The 13,090-nt window shown below is 43.0% G+C and overlaps 2 protein-coding genes across 8 annotated transcripts in view; one reads left to right on the top strand and one right to left on the bottom strand.

The window, feature by feature from the left end:
* The window catches only part of CEP83 (centrosomal protein 83), a 168,223-nt gene extending 156,771 nt beyond the window's left edge, over positions 1–11,452 (top strand). Inside the window, exons 17-19 of one of the 2 annotated variants that reach the window (XR_009736337.1) lie at positions 912–1,135; positions 4,446–9,223; positions 11,378–11,452. The gene's annotated coding sequence lies outside the window, so the exon portion shown is untranslated. Of the gene's footprint in view, positions 1–911; positions 1,136–4,445 lie in introns of both variants that reach the window. The other variant, XR_009736336.1, reaches the window with a different exon arrangement.
* The window catches only part of PLXNC1 (plexin C1), a 156,365-nt gene that overhangs the window by 5,674 nt on the left and 137,601 nt on the right, over positions 1–13,090 (bottom strand). For all 6 annotated transcript variants that reach the window (XR_009736334.1, XR_009736333.1, XM_061415753.1 and 3 more), the window contains exons 24-30: positions 10,467–10,521; positions 8,159–8,190; positions 7,952–8,059; positions 6,611–6,774; positions 4,507–4,654; positions 815–955; positions 657–731 (exon numbers count right to left, since the gene is read on the bottom strand). Coding sequence is in view for 4 of the 6 variants with exons in the window: in XM_061415753.1 (XP_061271737.1) it covers positions 657–731; positions 815–955; positions 4,507–4,654; positions 6,611–6,774; positions 7,952–8,059; positions 8,159–8,190; positions 10,467–10,521 (723 nt within the window). In the remaining 2 variants the exon portion in view is untranslated. The remainder of the gene's footprint in view (positions 1–656; positions 732–814; positions 956–4,506; positions 4,655–6,610; positions 6,775–7,951; positions 8,060–8,158; positions 8,191–10,466; positions 10,522–13,090) is intronic.

Genomic DNA, 13,090 nt, shown 5'->3' with positions numbered 1-13,090 from the left:
CTGACCCCTGGAAAGAGGGATGCTTATCATGTTTAAGGAACTCATTGCCTCTACCCTACCTTAGTGCTTCACTTGATCTTCAAGTAGCAAATGGAATTGGTGAGCTATTCTCACCATTGACATGGATAGCCTGTCCCAGCATGACTGAGTGGGGGGAATCAGGGAAGGGGGAATTAACATTTATTTGGAAACAGCGCATCTGATGACTGTGTCTGTGTGAATTCCCAAAGAAAAAAATCCAGATTAAGGAGAATGAATCATAAAGGAGAATGGTTTATTGAAATAGTTGCTTAAGTTAGAAATATGTCGTACTTTTAACTACTGAATACAGAATCTAGGCGATTTAACAAGCTTAGCCTTCATTTTAGCAGATTACAATCAAGCATAAGCAGGCCCCTTTTATTAGGACCACTACTTACTCATCAAAGTTAACTGTGTCAATAGGCCCCATTAAATCAAATGGCTGGTCCAAAGGTGGGCAGCCACACGCAGGGTCTGGCTTGGTGCCAGGATCCGCATCTCAGACAGCCTTCCTGGCTTCCCTTTCTGGCCATGTGGGATGCCAGAGCCATCCTGAGACCTACAGGACGCTTTATAACCAAATTCTGGTGGCTGATTCGTATCTGTTTTTTTAAAAATGTTATTTAAAATCTTACCTCATCAAAATATTTTATGATGTATTTGTAGATTTCTGTCAAGGCCACTTCTTCATTAAATTCATTTTCATGTTTCTTAAAGAAAGAAAGCCTTGTTGAGAGATTCTGAAATGGCTTAAGTACCCAAATATAATCTTATTTCTACTTTCTAACAATACCTTAGATTCCTGAGTTAAGAATTCTTCCATCTCTGAAGATGACAATGGAGGCAAATCCCTGATTGCTTTGTAATAAGACTTTACTTCCTCTTTGTAGGTTGGGATATCCTTGGCATAGAGAAGTTTATTAGTTGGTGCTTCCTGAAAAAAAGCAGCAACCACCAAGAGTTTAAAAAACCATCAGGAAATGATAGCAGTACCAATGTAGCTGAACCTCCACCACTATTACTAATCTTATCTCCTGGTAACAAGTCATCTTCATGCAGCAGGCCTTCATAAATGTTATTGACTGAATGACTGACTGCTATCCAGATAGTTCTGGTGAGTCACTGTTATTTTCAGGCAGATTAAATGCTAATATATTCTGCCTTCCTCTCATAAAAGGACTAAAATTATTATTTTTGCATGATTTTGAGTTACTGTAACAATGGAACTTATTTCAATCATAGTTCGTAACTAATAGTTGTAAAAAGCCTGAATTAAAGCATTTGCTCTCATCCTCACCCACCAGTGAATTTTGGCACTTATAAAAGGTTTGATTGTAGGTCTGATTGAGCCCTTTATATAACCATGAACGTGGTAAGTAATTGGCAATGGCAGATTTTTCTGCTTTTCCCTATTTTATTAGATTATAAAAATCTTTCAGTGTTCTCAAGAAAGAGCATGGTCATTAGTATTGGTGGCTCTGATGTCTTGATTTTGGAAAAATTCCCTGGTAGTTTGAATGTTTTTATGTAATTTTAACTGATGTTAAAATGTAAAGGAAGATTTTTTTTTTTAAGTTATAATTTTGACAGAATTAACATGTCAAAGAAAAATCATAGCCAGTCTAGAAAAGAGACGGAAAAATTTATTCAACCAGCCTGAGGATTATGACCTAGGAGACAGCCTCTCAGAAAGCTCTGAGGACTGTTCTCAAGAGGTAAGGGGGGTGGGGCCTGCATACATGTGATTTAGGGGAAGGGGGCTGTGCAATCACACACTATTTGTGAGGAACAGATATCTTAATGATTTTAGTGCATTTCTAAGTATGGGAAGATTCAAGAAACTGAGTTCATGAAATTTTCTTCAGAAAAATAACTAACCAAAGGCTAGTCAATTTTCCCCGAGTGCAAACTGCCTCATCCTGATCTTTGGCCTGAATTCCTTTCAGGGTGTGTCATAACAGGTAATGGGCAACATTATTTTGCAATCCCCTCCGTTTCAGACTTAATTTTCACCAATGTTGGGGAGGCATTTCGTGAGCAGGAATGCTCATTCTCAGGTCAGACGAGGATTGCATTGATAGGCCACTCACTGTGCTGTTACTGAACGAGGTAGGCCCTATTAACAGCAGCCAAAAGCCTCTGGACGGCCTGTCTTACTAGACTCTCATGGTCCAGGAAATGGTTCCTTCCTGTTGCTTCTACCCACATCTAGAATTACACTATTCCAATAATTGATATTTGGTCAAATTGTTTTAAGTCATCTAGTCACCATTTTTACTGGAGGTTCAGTCATCTATTTGGTAATGTACAAAATACAAATAATGTAGGAACATTAATAATTAATTAACATTAATAACGTATTTAAGCTAAGAGCTTCCTTTATGTGCACCCAGTATCTCCCCAGGTCATCTGACCAGTCGCTATCTTTAAGGGAAATACTATGTTTATAAAGTATTGTATGTAAAGTTTTTATTGTATATAAAGTTCACCAAAGTAGTATGTACATATACAGTGTGTGGGTCATTGTGACCCCTTACAGGATTGAGAGAGGAATATTATCTTCTAAGGAGTTACACAGCTAGTGCCAGAAGAAAAATGGGTCTTTACAGTTCAGCGGGTACTTCTGCCATTGGAGAGGGCTGATAAATGCATAACGTAGGTGCATACTAGAGGGGAGGGAGGAGGCCCAAACAGGTGAAAATTCTGCTTACATTTTTCTTGTCCTGAAATATGAATTTTTATTGTATCACTACTCGGAAGATAGGTGAGTTAATGGTAGGGTCAGTGCCCCAGTACATTTTTAAATGTATTGATGGCTTGAAGGAGGCCTGGACTGAGATATTTTTTCACCTGTCAAGTTTACAACTTTAAGTAGAACCTACAGCCCTTGTGATCATTCATGCAAAGTTTTATTTAGCCAGGCACTGTGGGTAGGCACTGAATGAAAACCAGTCAGCACCTGCCCTTAAGAAGCTTACAATCTAAGATCAGTAATTAGCAGCAGTGTAGCACAAAGAAAAGGACTTAGATGTACGACCTTAAGACTTGTAACCTCTCATCATCAATTCCTCATCCAGAAAATGAGGGTAATGGTTAACTGTGTGGTTCTTGTGAGAACTGAATTATGCCAAGAACATAGTAATCAATAAACAGCCATTTTTAGTATGGATAACTAAGTGTGTTTCAGTGTATTGCACGCTAGGGAGAACTGTACCGGTCAAAATTAGCACATGGGAAATGCATCAAGGGAACATTGACAGAATAGGTATATTTAGACTAAATCTGAGTCTTATACATTTTCTGGTACACATTAGGAAATCACATTTGTTGAATGAATGAGTAGGGTTTTACTAGACACAGGTAACAGGAAAGGGACGAGCAAAGTGATGTGAAAACAAGCTCGTGGTTAAGTCTGCGAAAACTAACAGCTGTAGCATGAAAAGGTGGGTAGATGGACTGGGGAAAAAATGAGGAGGCCAGAAGAGAGACTTGAAGCCCAGTGCGGAAGGGCCCCGTGGCACTCAAGATTCTGTCTGGGAGGTAATGGGAAATATTTACAATGTTCAAGCAGGAATCTGACAGTATCAGAGTTTTGTTTTAGAAAGATAGGCTGAGACACAGTGAAAGGCCCTGTAGGAGCCAGGACAGCAGTTGGCAGGGGAGGGATGGAAGTGAGTAGTAACCAACTAGAGACACAGGTGGGAGGAAGGAGAAGGGGATGATAATGACAAGGATTTTACCTCGAGAGACTCTATCTAGGCAGTGCTGGGAAAATAAAAGTCAAAAAACAAGTTTGGTTTCTAGAAATACTGGCGATAGTGAGTCTGGATTTAGACTAGGAGTCTCAGGCGCCTATGACGTGTCCATCACACTTCATCCCAGGCACTCTGAACATCCTTCCACCAAAGACCCACTGCTCAGCATGAAAAGATTTCTAAACCCATTAGGTACAGATATTGCTCAGTTTATTATGGACTACTTGGGTTAAGACCAAAACATCTCTTTCACAGTTTCCTCTGTATTTTTATCTTTTCTTGCCTTATAGAGTTTTTGCTCAGCAAAACACCATAGGACAAACCATATTGATTCAATTATAAAATGACAAAATAGAGGTATTTGAAACCTCAGGCAAGATTTACTTCCCCATAAGAAATTTGTTATAATCAAATAGATGCTTTTAGGTATATTCAGATGGAATTAACATAGGCAAATTTCAATAATTACATACTTTGGGTTCATAGTTTAATAGCATCTATATTAGTATCTACATAAGATTTTTCTAGGAAACAAAAGCTAAAGGTTTTCACTTAAACTAGATTAAAAATAGAAATAAATGAGCAATTTTATAGAAAAGCAGGTGTTCAGTGACCATCATTTACTTTGTCTTTTGGGCTGATGTCGTGTGTTACTTGAATGTTTACAAGGAAGACAGAGTGCTTCAGACTCACACAAACACGTACAGGAAATCCTAAAGCTGGGCCTTACCTTCCCAAGTTGCTGCTCTGTGAGGGAAAACGCGTCCATGAATGCCTGAGCGATCACTGACAGACAGCCATCGATGTGTGGTGTCTTCTTAATGTCAAAGACGAACTGAGGGTTCTTCAGGATGTTTACCCAGAAGCGAAGAGGAAGGCTGTTCCGAGAGAGAGAGATACCTCGTTTCAAGTACAGCCTTTCATGTGAGGCAGATGCTGTGTTTATCACAGTTTGTGAATGGGTGTCTTTGTCCTTGCTACTGAAGTATGCAAGTCTGCCTTGCCAAACATACCAAGCAACAGATGGCAGCGTCACTCAGAACAAGAAAGGGTTAAACTGTCAGCGTTCCTGAAAGGGAGGCCTGGAGAAATCTGAAACTGGCCACTGACAAAACAAGAATTTTCTCCACAAATTTGTCAATTAGATAATGGTTACCAGTGAGAACAGCTCATCAGACCTCTTCTTACCCCCTCTAAGTCCTCACCGTGGCCTAAGCCACCATCATCTCTCACCAGGATTATCACCCGCCAGCTCCCAACAGTAAATTCTGCCACAAGGGCCAGCAGTCCTCTTAACACAGAATCAGGTCCTCGCCTCTCCACTGTAGCTCTCCATCCCTCTGCAGAAAGCCCTGCATGGTCTAGGCCTGGCACTCATCTACCGCGCTTCACCTTACCCACCCCAGCTCCACCGGCCTCCTCGCTTCTCATCACACGCACCGGGCAAGCTTGTGCCTCAGGACTTCATCCGCCCCTGAAACTGTCTTGCCCCAGACAGTCTCAGGGTGTATGCCTCTTTTTAAGACCTGACTCAAATATCTCCACCAGGCCTCTGACCACGCTGTCCTGTGAGTCTATTTTTTGCCTCATTCTCTGCATTAATATTGCCTTCTAATATACAATTTACCTATTAAAATGCAAGCTCTGTGAGAACATGAATTTCTGTCTCTTTACCTTCAACGCCTAACAGTACCTGATACATAGTTGGTACTCAAATATTTGGATATGATCTTGGGAGTCACTCAGAGTCCTCTGGCCTAGCTAACTGTCAGAAGGGCTACTGGGCCTTTCAGCAGCTCTGCTGTCCTGACTACTGTCCTTGTTCACACGCTACAGTCTTCCCAGTGAGATGGTAGCCTGCAGGGCCCAAGCTTGATATGGGAGTGGCAGGGCCTAGGAAGCCAAGGCTAGAACAAAGCGGGGAGGGAGCCACAGTAGACAGTTAAGGTAGGCCTGGAGCTTTTAATACTTATCTAAGACGGTCTGGCTAACCTCAATGCTTAGAACGGCTTGAGCTTGCACTGAGAAGTTCTGTTGCATAATAACTGAGTCTCATTCAGCTCATGCACAAAGTATTTGAATGAGAGGTAATGAGCTATGTTTCTTTAGTGAGGAGAAATTTTAATTTGGATACCTTGCCTCAGCTCGGAGAAGGCAATGGCACCCCACTCCAGCACTCTTGCCTGGAAAATTCCATGGATGGAGGAGCCTGGTAGGCTGCAGTCCATGGGGTCCCAAAGAGTCGGACACGACTGAGCGACTTCACTTTCACTTTTCACTTTGATGCATTGGAGAAGGAAATGGCAACCCACTCCAGTGTTCTTGCCTGGAGAATCCCAGGGACAGAGGAGCCTGGTGGGCTGCCATCTATGGGGTCGCACAGAGTTGGACACAACTGAAGCGACTTAGCAGCAGTAGCAGCAGCATGGCATTTGACCAAATAAAAACAGAAACTTATACAATAGACAGCTTGGAAATTGTTAAGTGATGAATCCTCTGAGGGACAAATTTAAGACTCTTCTCGAACGGAAAAGTGTATGATAAAACCACAAAATATTAATTTCTCATCATGTACTGGTCAAGCTAAACTTGTTTAAGACAGTAAAAATAATAGAGGTTGTTTACTTTGCCCTAAAGAATAGGATTCTCAGCACAGGAATCGTTTTTATTTAAAAAACAGTACCTACCGGTAAGAAACTGCTTTGACACAATAGCTTGCCAAGCCAAAAAGTTCAAATATAGGGATAATCCTTCTGTAACTATCCATGCCCTTCTTTTAGTTAAGATTCTGTCCCAGATTCTTAAAGTCGGTAATCACCTATTGTTGTTCCCACCTGTTTGTTTTCCAAATATGTACAACGTCAGGATCTGTGATTTTTTTGTTTTCGGCCTGGGCATCCAAAAAGTCAAAAAAGTATTTTATAGCAAACGGGGCTCTGCTGTTGGGTAAACTCCAGATGCTTCTAAAAAGTTTTTCAAGTACAGAGTGAATTGCCACCTGAAAGACAGAACACATCAGACTTGGAAGATTAAAGAGAAAATAGGATAGTGGTTTTTTAAAACATGATGAAAAGTGAAATCCAAGTTCAGAGATAACGATGAACAAAACAGAAAAACAAGCTGAAGAGCAAGTATGTACAGCTGTCAAATGAGGCCAGCACTCAGTGTTTAAGACACAGGTCCTGAAAATCCATGCCCAGGTTTAGAGTGGGTGCATAAGCTTCTTGCTGATAACGACATTATTTAGGCAACAGGGAGGCTGTCTTTGAAACTGCTAGCAGTTGAAATGTCAGTTACAGGGCTGTATACATAAACCAAGAAGCCCCGGATGTTTGGCTTTTATTAGTTATGTTCATCCTGGAAAAACTCAAATGATGTTGCTTGGTTCCCAGAATTTTTCCGGTTGCATGTATTTCCATCATAGGGTTTTTATTGTGTACTTTCCAGAGCATCTGACTGTTTTATAAAAAACAAATAGAGTTCTGTGGGACAGATGAGAAAAGCCAAGAGATTCTGGCTGTCCTCTACCCACCAAACAAATCTAGTAGATTTGTTTAAGCTCCAAGCTGACACTCTGCTATAATCTGAAGATTCATGCCCAGCAGAAGACTAGGGCCAGGTGTAGATAATAGCACTTTTATTGCTAGTCATTTCAGGAAAAAAAGGATCACTACAGACTTCTGTTTAATCCCACTAAAAACTAGATAAAGGAAAATTTGCTCCCAATTTGGTATTCCTATTCCACTGGCTTTTAAAACATCTGACACTTTTATATATGAACAGAAGTCTTAATTTTAAAATGACCACCCCCTCTTCATTTTATTTGCAATTTAAAGAGGGAGTTTTATTGTTCATCTATAGTAACAAGTAAATAAAAAGGAATAATTATGCTGTCAACCTAAAAAATAACAGTGCAGTGGTGGGTAAAGGGCTTGGGAACAACATTAAATCCCTGACTGAAGATGCTATGGTAGAAATTTGTAAAGTGCTTTATCTTTGCAGTTTGTGAGGAAGAAGAAGAAGGGGGTAGGAAGTGTTTACAATTTAAACTTTCATTTTGCTTTGCTAGAAGGCACAAGGGATTTGTAACATTTTCACACTTCAGTGGAAATTAAGTCAAACACATCATACACCCCCAAGGTAGCCGTAAAGCGCTCCCAGAATGGTAAGTGTACCTTGGTCGACAGCAGCTTTGTCAGATACATTTCTTTTACTTTGAACTTGTGCTTCCCTCGATGTCTCTTTCCCTGCACATCTTGGAATGCTTCCGAATCTGGTAAAATCTAAAGAGAAGACAGAGCAGAAGCAGCGTTACCCAAGGAGACGCGCTGCGCTGCAGAAGGCATCCGATTCAGCGGGAGCACAAGCAAGCCTGGACTCACCAAGTGGCAGTGATCTTCTGTGTATTCCACATCTGAACGCCACGGAAAGAAGGAAAGAAACAGGGCATTAGAGAAAACAACCATGGGCTAACTGGCCTTCCCATAAGATGCCCCACTTGTGTTATAAACAGAATAGGTTCCTTGAGCCCTCCCACCGGAGCTTTTCATAGGGACATTCCGCGCCCCGCCCCCCGCCTCGCCCCGCTGCATCTTAAGGCCTTAGGAACAGTGTGAAGATAGGATGGGCCAGGGACTGGAGTTGTCCCTGGAAGTGCTGCAGCAGAGGCTGAACCATCACTTGGGGGTGGAGTAGGAGAGGTTCAATTCTCATTCATTTAACAAATAGAGCTGGAGCACCTACTGTGTGCCAGGGGCTACTAGGCAGACAACAATGAGTAAGACCTAGCTCTCACCTAAAGGAATTCATGGCCTAGCCACTGAGAGACTCCTCCTAATCACACAGTTAGCACAGCCCTAATCAGTGAGGTTCTCTGAGGAGGGATGTTGGAGCTGGACCTAAATGAACGGATAGCGAGCAAGACCAAATGGGGAGGAGGGTGGGTGCAAATGCCCTGAGGTGGAAAGGAAGGTGACCTCTTGTAGGATCGGAGAGAAGGGCAGCAAGGCGGAGGTCACAGAGTGAGTGATGGAGCAGCACAAAGCGGACAGTCTGAGAAGAAATGTGGCTGAAAAGGAAGTGGCAAATGCAGGGAGAGGAGGAAGCAAGGCAGTTGGGTTTTGTTTTGAAGACGAGAGAGACTAGAACACCTTAAAATGCTGATGGAAAACTATAGTAGCAGGGATGCAAAGCCCAGGTGGGAAAAGGGATGTGGCTGGGAGGAAGGGCAGCCCTGGCATGTCTGGGGAGCCAGGAGGAGGGACTGGCAGACGCAGGGAGGGAGGCAGGGTGGGCTGGCGCTGGCTACTGAAGGCATTCTGATCTCTTTTCTCTGTGAGGTACTGAGTGAAGTCATCTGCTGACAGGGAAGCCTGTGGGGATCAGAGGAGAGAACGTGGGATCACGGAGAACAGTCAGCTGTCTGGAGAAGCACAAAGGGGAACAGGGTACATTGAGGGTCTGGATCCACATGGGAATTTACAACGACTTAGCTGTGCTGTTGCAGGCCTCTCCCACGGGGTGGCCCAGCCTGAGGTTCAGGAAAGGGGAGCAGCTGGGTTCACCAGGGGACTGGCTGGGATGTTCAGAGTGGGTGATGAAAGGACAGAGGGGCAAGGGCTTTGGAGAGTAAGGAGAGACTGGACCGGGAGGAAGCAGAGGCGCTGACCACCTTTAAGGCCCATGAAGTGATCCAAATGCAAGATCTCTAAATAACAAGCTCTCAAAAGACTATAGTCTTTGAAGCCTAAAATACACAGCTCCTCCACTTATTACAGCATAAAGACACCAACCCCCCACCCTAGACCAGAAGGACAGCCGCCCACTGCAAGATGGCTTCTCTCAATATAGCTTGACTTGGGAGTAGATGGGGGCTTGGGAGGTGGGGATGTCCTGCAACCTACCAAGGGGTGTCCTCCAACCCTCCCAGTCATCCTATCCATTTCGTTGGGAGCCCTGAATTCCTCATTTGCACTCCCCAGGTGTTGGGTCCTATCAGGCTGCTCCTACCACTTAATCCAGGAATAGGGAAGCCCCACCTCCAGCTGTGCATGTGTGAACAGGCCCTGTTGGTGAGGCCCAGAACCTTTCTGAGGGCCGAGGAGGACTGACTGTCTTGGCCTGGATAAAATTTCTCTAGAGAGAAGCCTGGCATAGACCTCAGGATTTTCTCAAGGCACTGTTACAGTGTTTTCCTGCCCCTAGGCTATCAGGGACATAGAAGAGAGTTTAGAGACTGGCCGATTCACTTTGCCCACAAAGCTCCCTGTCCTTGGTCCATCAGTAGGAGCTTTGGACTAAGTGAATTATCTTGTTTGTTCAGAGCTTGCAGGGCTGTGTGCTAATCTGCAAGCTTCCCTCAGTTTGCCAGGGGGATCCCCTCTGTCAGCCCCCATCCTACTGAGGAGTCGGGAAAGAGCTGCAATGGCTAAGATTCTGCCCCATCTTTAGGGGTGGTTAATGATACCAGCTTCCTCAGTGCCGGGCAGTCACGGCAACCACTGTTCACAGTTTCCTGTCCCCCTTTGCAGAGCATGCATTCTTAGGACCAGAAACAGATCAAAATGGCTTTCCTCCAATCAGAGAATTACTTAGCAACAACTCAGTCTCATCTTTGTGACAGTACATCTGAGAGGCAAAAAAACAATACTTTATAGACTGAGAACAAAAGGTTAACATTATGTTGGTTACCTGAAGTAAAATTTGCTATCTTCTTAAAGACTTTTATAGTGGATCCATTTGATATCTGAAAGCAAAGATAAAAAATAGATGAGTTTTCAAAATTTAATGTGTTTCTCAACTTCACTCAGGAATTAGATGGCTGGATGGATCTTACATTCTCTCACTTATTCAATCAAATATTTATTTAAGAATTCCTGCGTTCTGAGCATTGCAGGCTGGGGCTATAGTGATGAGCAAGACACTGTTTCTGCCCTCAAGGAGCTTGTGGTTTTGTGAAGGAGGCAGGCAAGGGGAGGAGTCAACTGTTTTGGGGGGCACCCCAGCCTCTTGGAAGTAGGTACTGTTTAGACCACTTTCTTTTTTTGAAAGGGGGGGGGGTCCTACTATATAAAGAAATGCTGAAACAAGTTTTCAAAAACTGGCCTGTAAAGCTGGTGGCTACCCTATGACAGAGCAATTTCACATTTAGGTATGCACATGTGCGTATCCTGAAGGTAAACTTTGTAAGTGCCCCATACTGGCATTTACAACCCCAATATCCATCAACAGCAGAATGAATAAAGAGTTTGAGGTATACTCATAAAACAGGTTATGATAAGACAACAACAGTGAGCAAATTACTGCTCCGTGCCACATGGATGAACCTCACAGAGACACTGGCGAACCAAAATCCTGACAAAAGAATGAACACCGTGTGGTTCCATTCACATTTAGCTTAAAAAAAAAAACAGAAAAACAAAAAACCCAGTCAAAACCATGATTTAAATGTTCGGAGAGGAGAAAGTGGTGATTAGGAGAGTCCATAGGGGGCGTCTGTGGTGCCCATAACGTTCTATTTCTTGATCTGAGTGGGAGCTGTAAGATAGGCTCACTTTGTGATAATCCGTCCAGCACTTATAATGTATTCTCTTTTTTTGCAGGTCTTTATCTTTTTAAAAGAAGCTTGTAAAAATCGTAAAATTGCATACACTTTTAAATAAAAACTTTAAACATGACTTATAGGAATGTTCTTGTATTAAATGTACAGCTCAAGAACGTTCACTTCAGTGTATACCTGTGTAGCCACCACCCACATCAAGATACAAAATTATATTTCAAGGTTCCAGGAAGTACCCCTGTTACGCTTCTCAATCAATAACCACCCCATCCTCATCCAGGGGTAATCGCTTTTCTGACTTCCATCACCACTGATTAGTTCTGTCTGTTCTTGAACTTCACGTACATGGAACCATTCAGCATACACTTGTGTCTAGCTTCTTAGGGTCAATATAAAGTCTATCATGTTTATATTTATCTGCATTGTTGCAGCTACCAGCAGTTTGTCCTTTTAAAAGAATTATTATTCTAGTGAATGAATACACTATAAAAAAATTGCCATACAATAAAAGGCAAGAAGTACTGACACATGCTACAACATGAATGGATCTCAAAAACATGGTTAAGTGAAAGGAGTCAGTCACAAAAGATCATGTATTATACAATCATAATTTGTCCAGAACAGGCACGTTTATACAAACAGAAGGTAGATTATTAGTTGCCTTTGGAGGAATGAAGAGTGACTCTCAATGAGTTCAAGGTTTCTATTTGAAGTAATGAAAATTTTTAAAATTCGATTGTGGTGATGACTGCACAAGTCCACAAATGCAAGAACCCACTGAACCACCTTCACTTGGAAAAGGTGGCCTTTAAGATATACAGATTATATTCCAACACAGCTGCTTTTACAAACTGTCATGGATTTTAAATGTTTGCATTTGACAGATGCTTTCACCATTCTGGCGTGATTTCACCCCCAACGTGTAGCCTCTTGTGGAGATAACATCAAGAGTTCTGAGGGATGAGAACCTTTGGGGACCATGGAGCCTTTGGTGTAACTCTTCCCCACACTTAGCCAGAGGAAGAAGGGCCCATCAGGCCAAGGGGGCCTAGATGCTGAGAGAAAGAGGGCAGGCTTTGCTCGCTGGAGGAGTACATTGTTCTGAGGTGGTGGTCCACATAAATACTAGACAAAGATGCCATGGAGAAGCGACAGGGCGGGGATACACCAACCCTCACCTTTATTCTGGGATGTGACTGGAGGGTTAACCCTGTTATTTCTGAACACTGTCATCAGCCAGGTGATTTTTCCCTCCACTTGAAAGCTCTAAGGCTTTTCTGAATTCTAATATTAATTTGGACCTGGCCTCCCTCTATTTGGGGAAAAAAGTAAAAACTTAGACTGTTTTCTGGCCTGTGGCAAGTTGGTTATCAGATTGTACAAACCGGCTCAGCAAACACCAAAGGATTAAAGCCTAATCTCTTGCAGGTTGTCCCCACAGGGGAAGGAACTCTGGTGAGAGCCAGCCCTGGAGGAGGCCCCTGAGCACAGGGTCCAGCCAGTCACTGAGTCTAGGCCAGAAGCCTCCAACTACTGGTGCTCCTGACATCCTGTGGGGGAAGGGGGCCTGGGCAGGGCTGGTGGGGGCCTTCTGGCCTCTGCAAAGTGTCTTGTGCATGGATTCTAAACTCGTACCGAGCTCCAGGACTCTGCCGCTATTACTAGACATCCTCTCCTTTCCCCTTGAGCCATTCATTGTTTTCTGGCTGATTTTTCAATTCTCCTCCATTTTTGATGCAATTAAAGTCAACGCTCT

The sequence above is a fragment of the Bos javanicus genome, chromosome 5 (genome assembly GCF_032452875.1).
Source record: "Bos javanicus breed banteng chromosome 5, ARS-OSU_banteng_1.0, whole genome shotgun sequence".
NCBI classification, from domain to species: domain Eukaryota; kingdom Metazoa; phylum Chordata; class Mammalia; order Artiodactyla; family Bovidae; genus Bos; species Bos javanicus.
The sequence above is the reverse complement of the archived record's forward strand: the minus strand, read 5'-3'. Positions and strand labels throughout refer to the sequence as shown.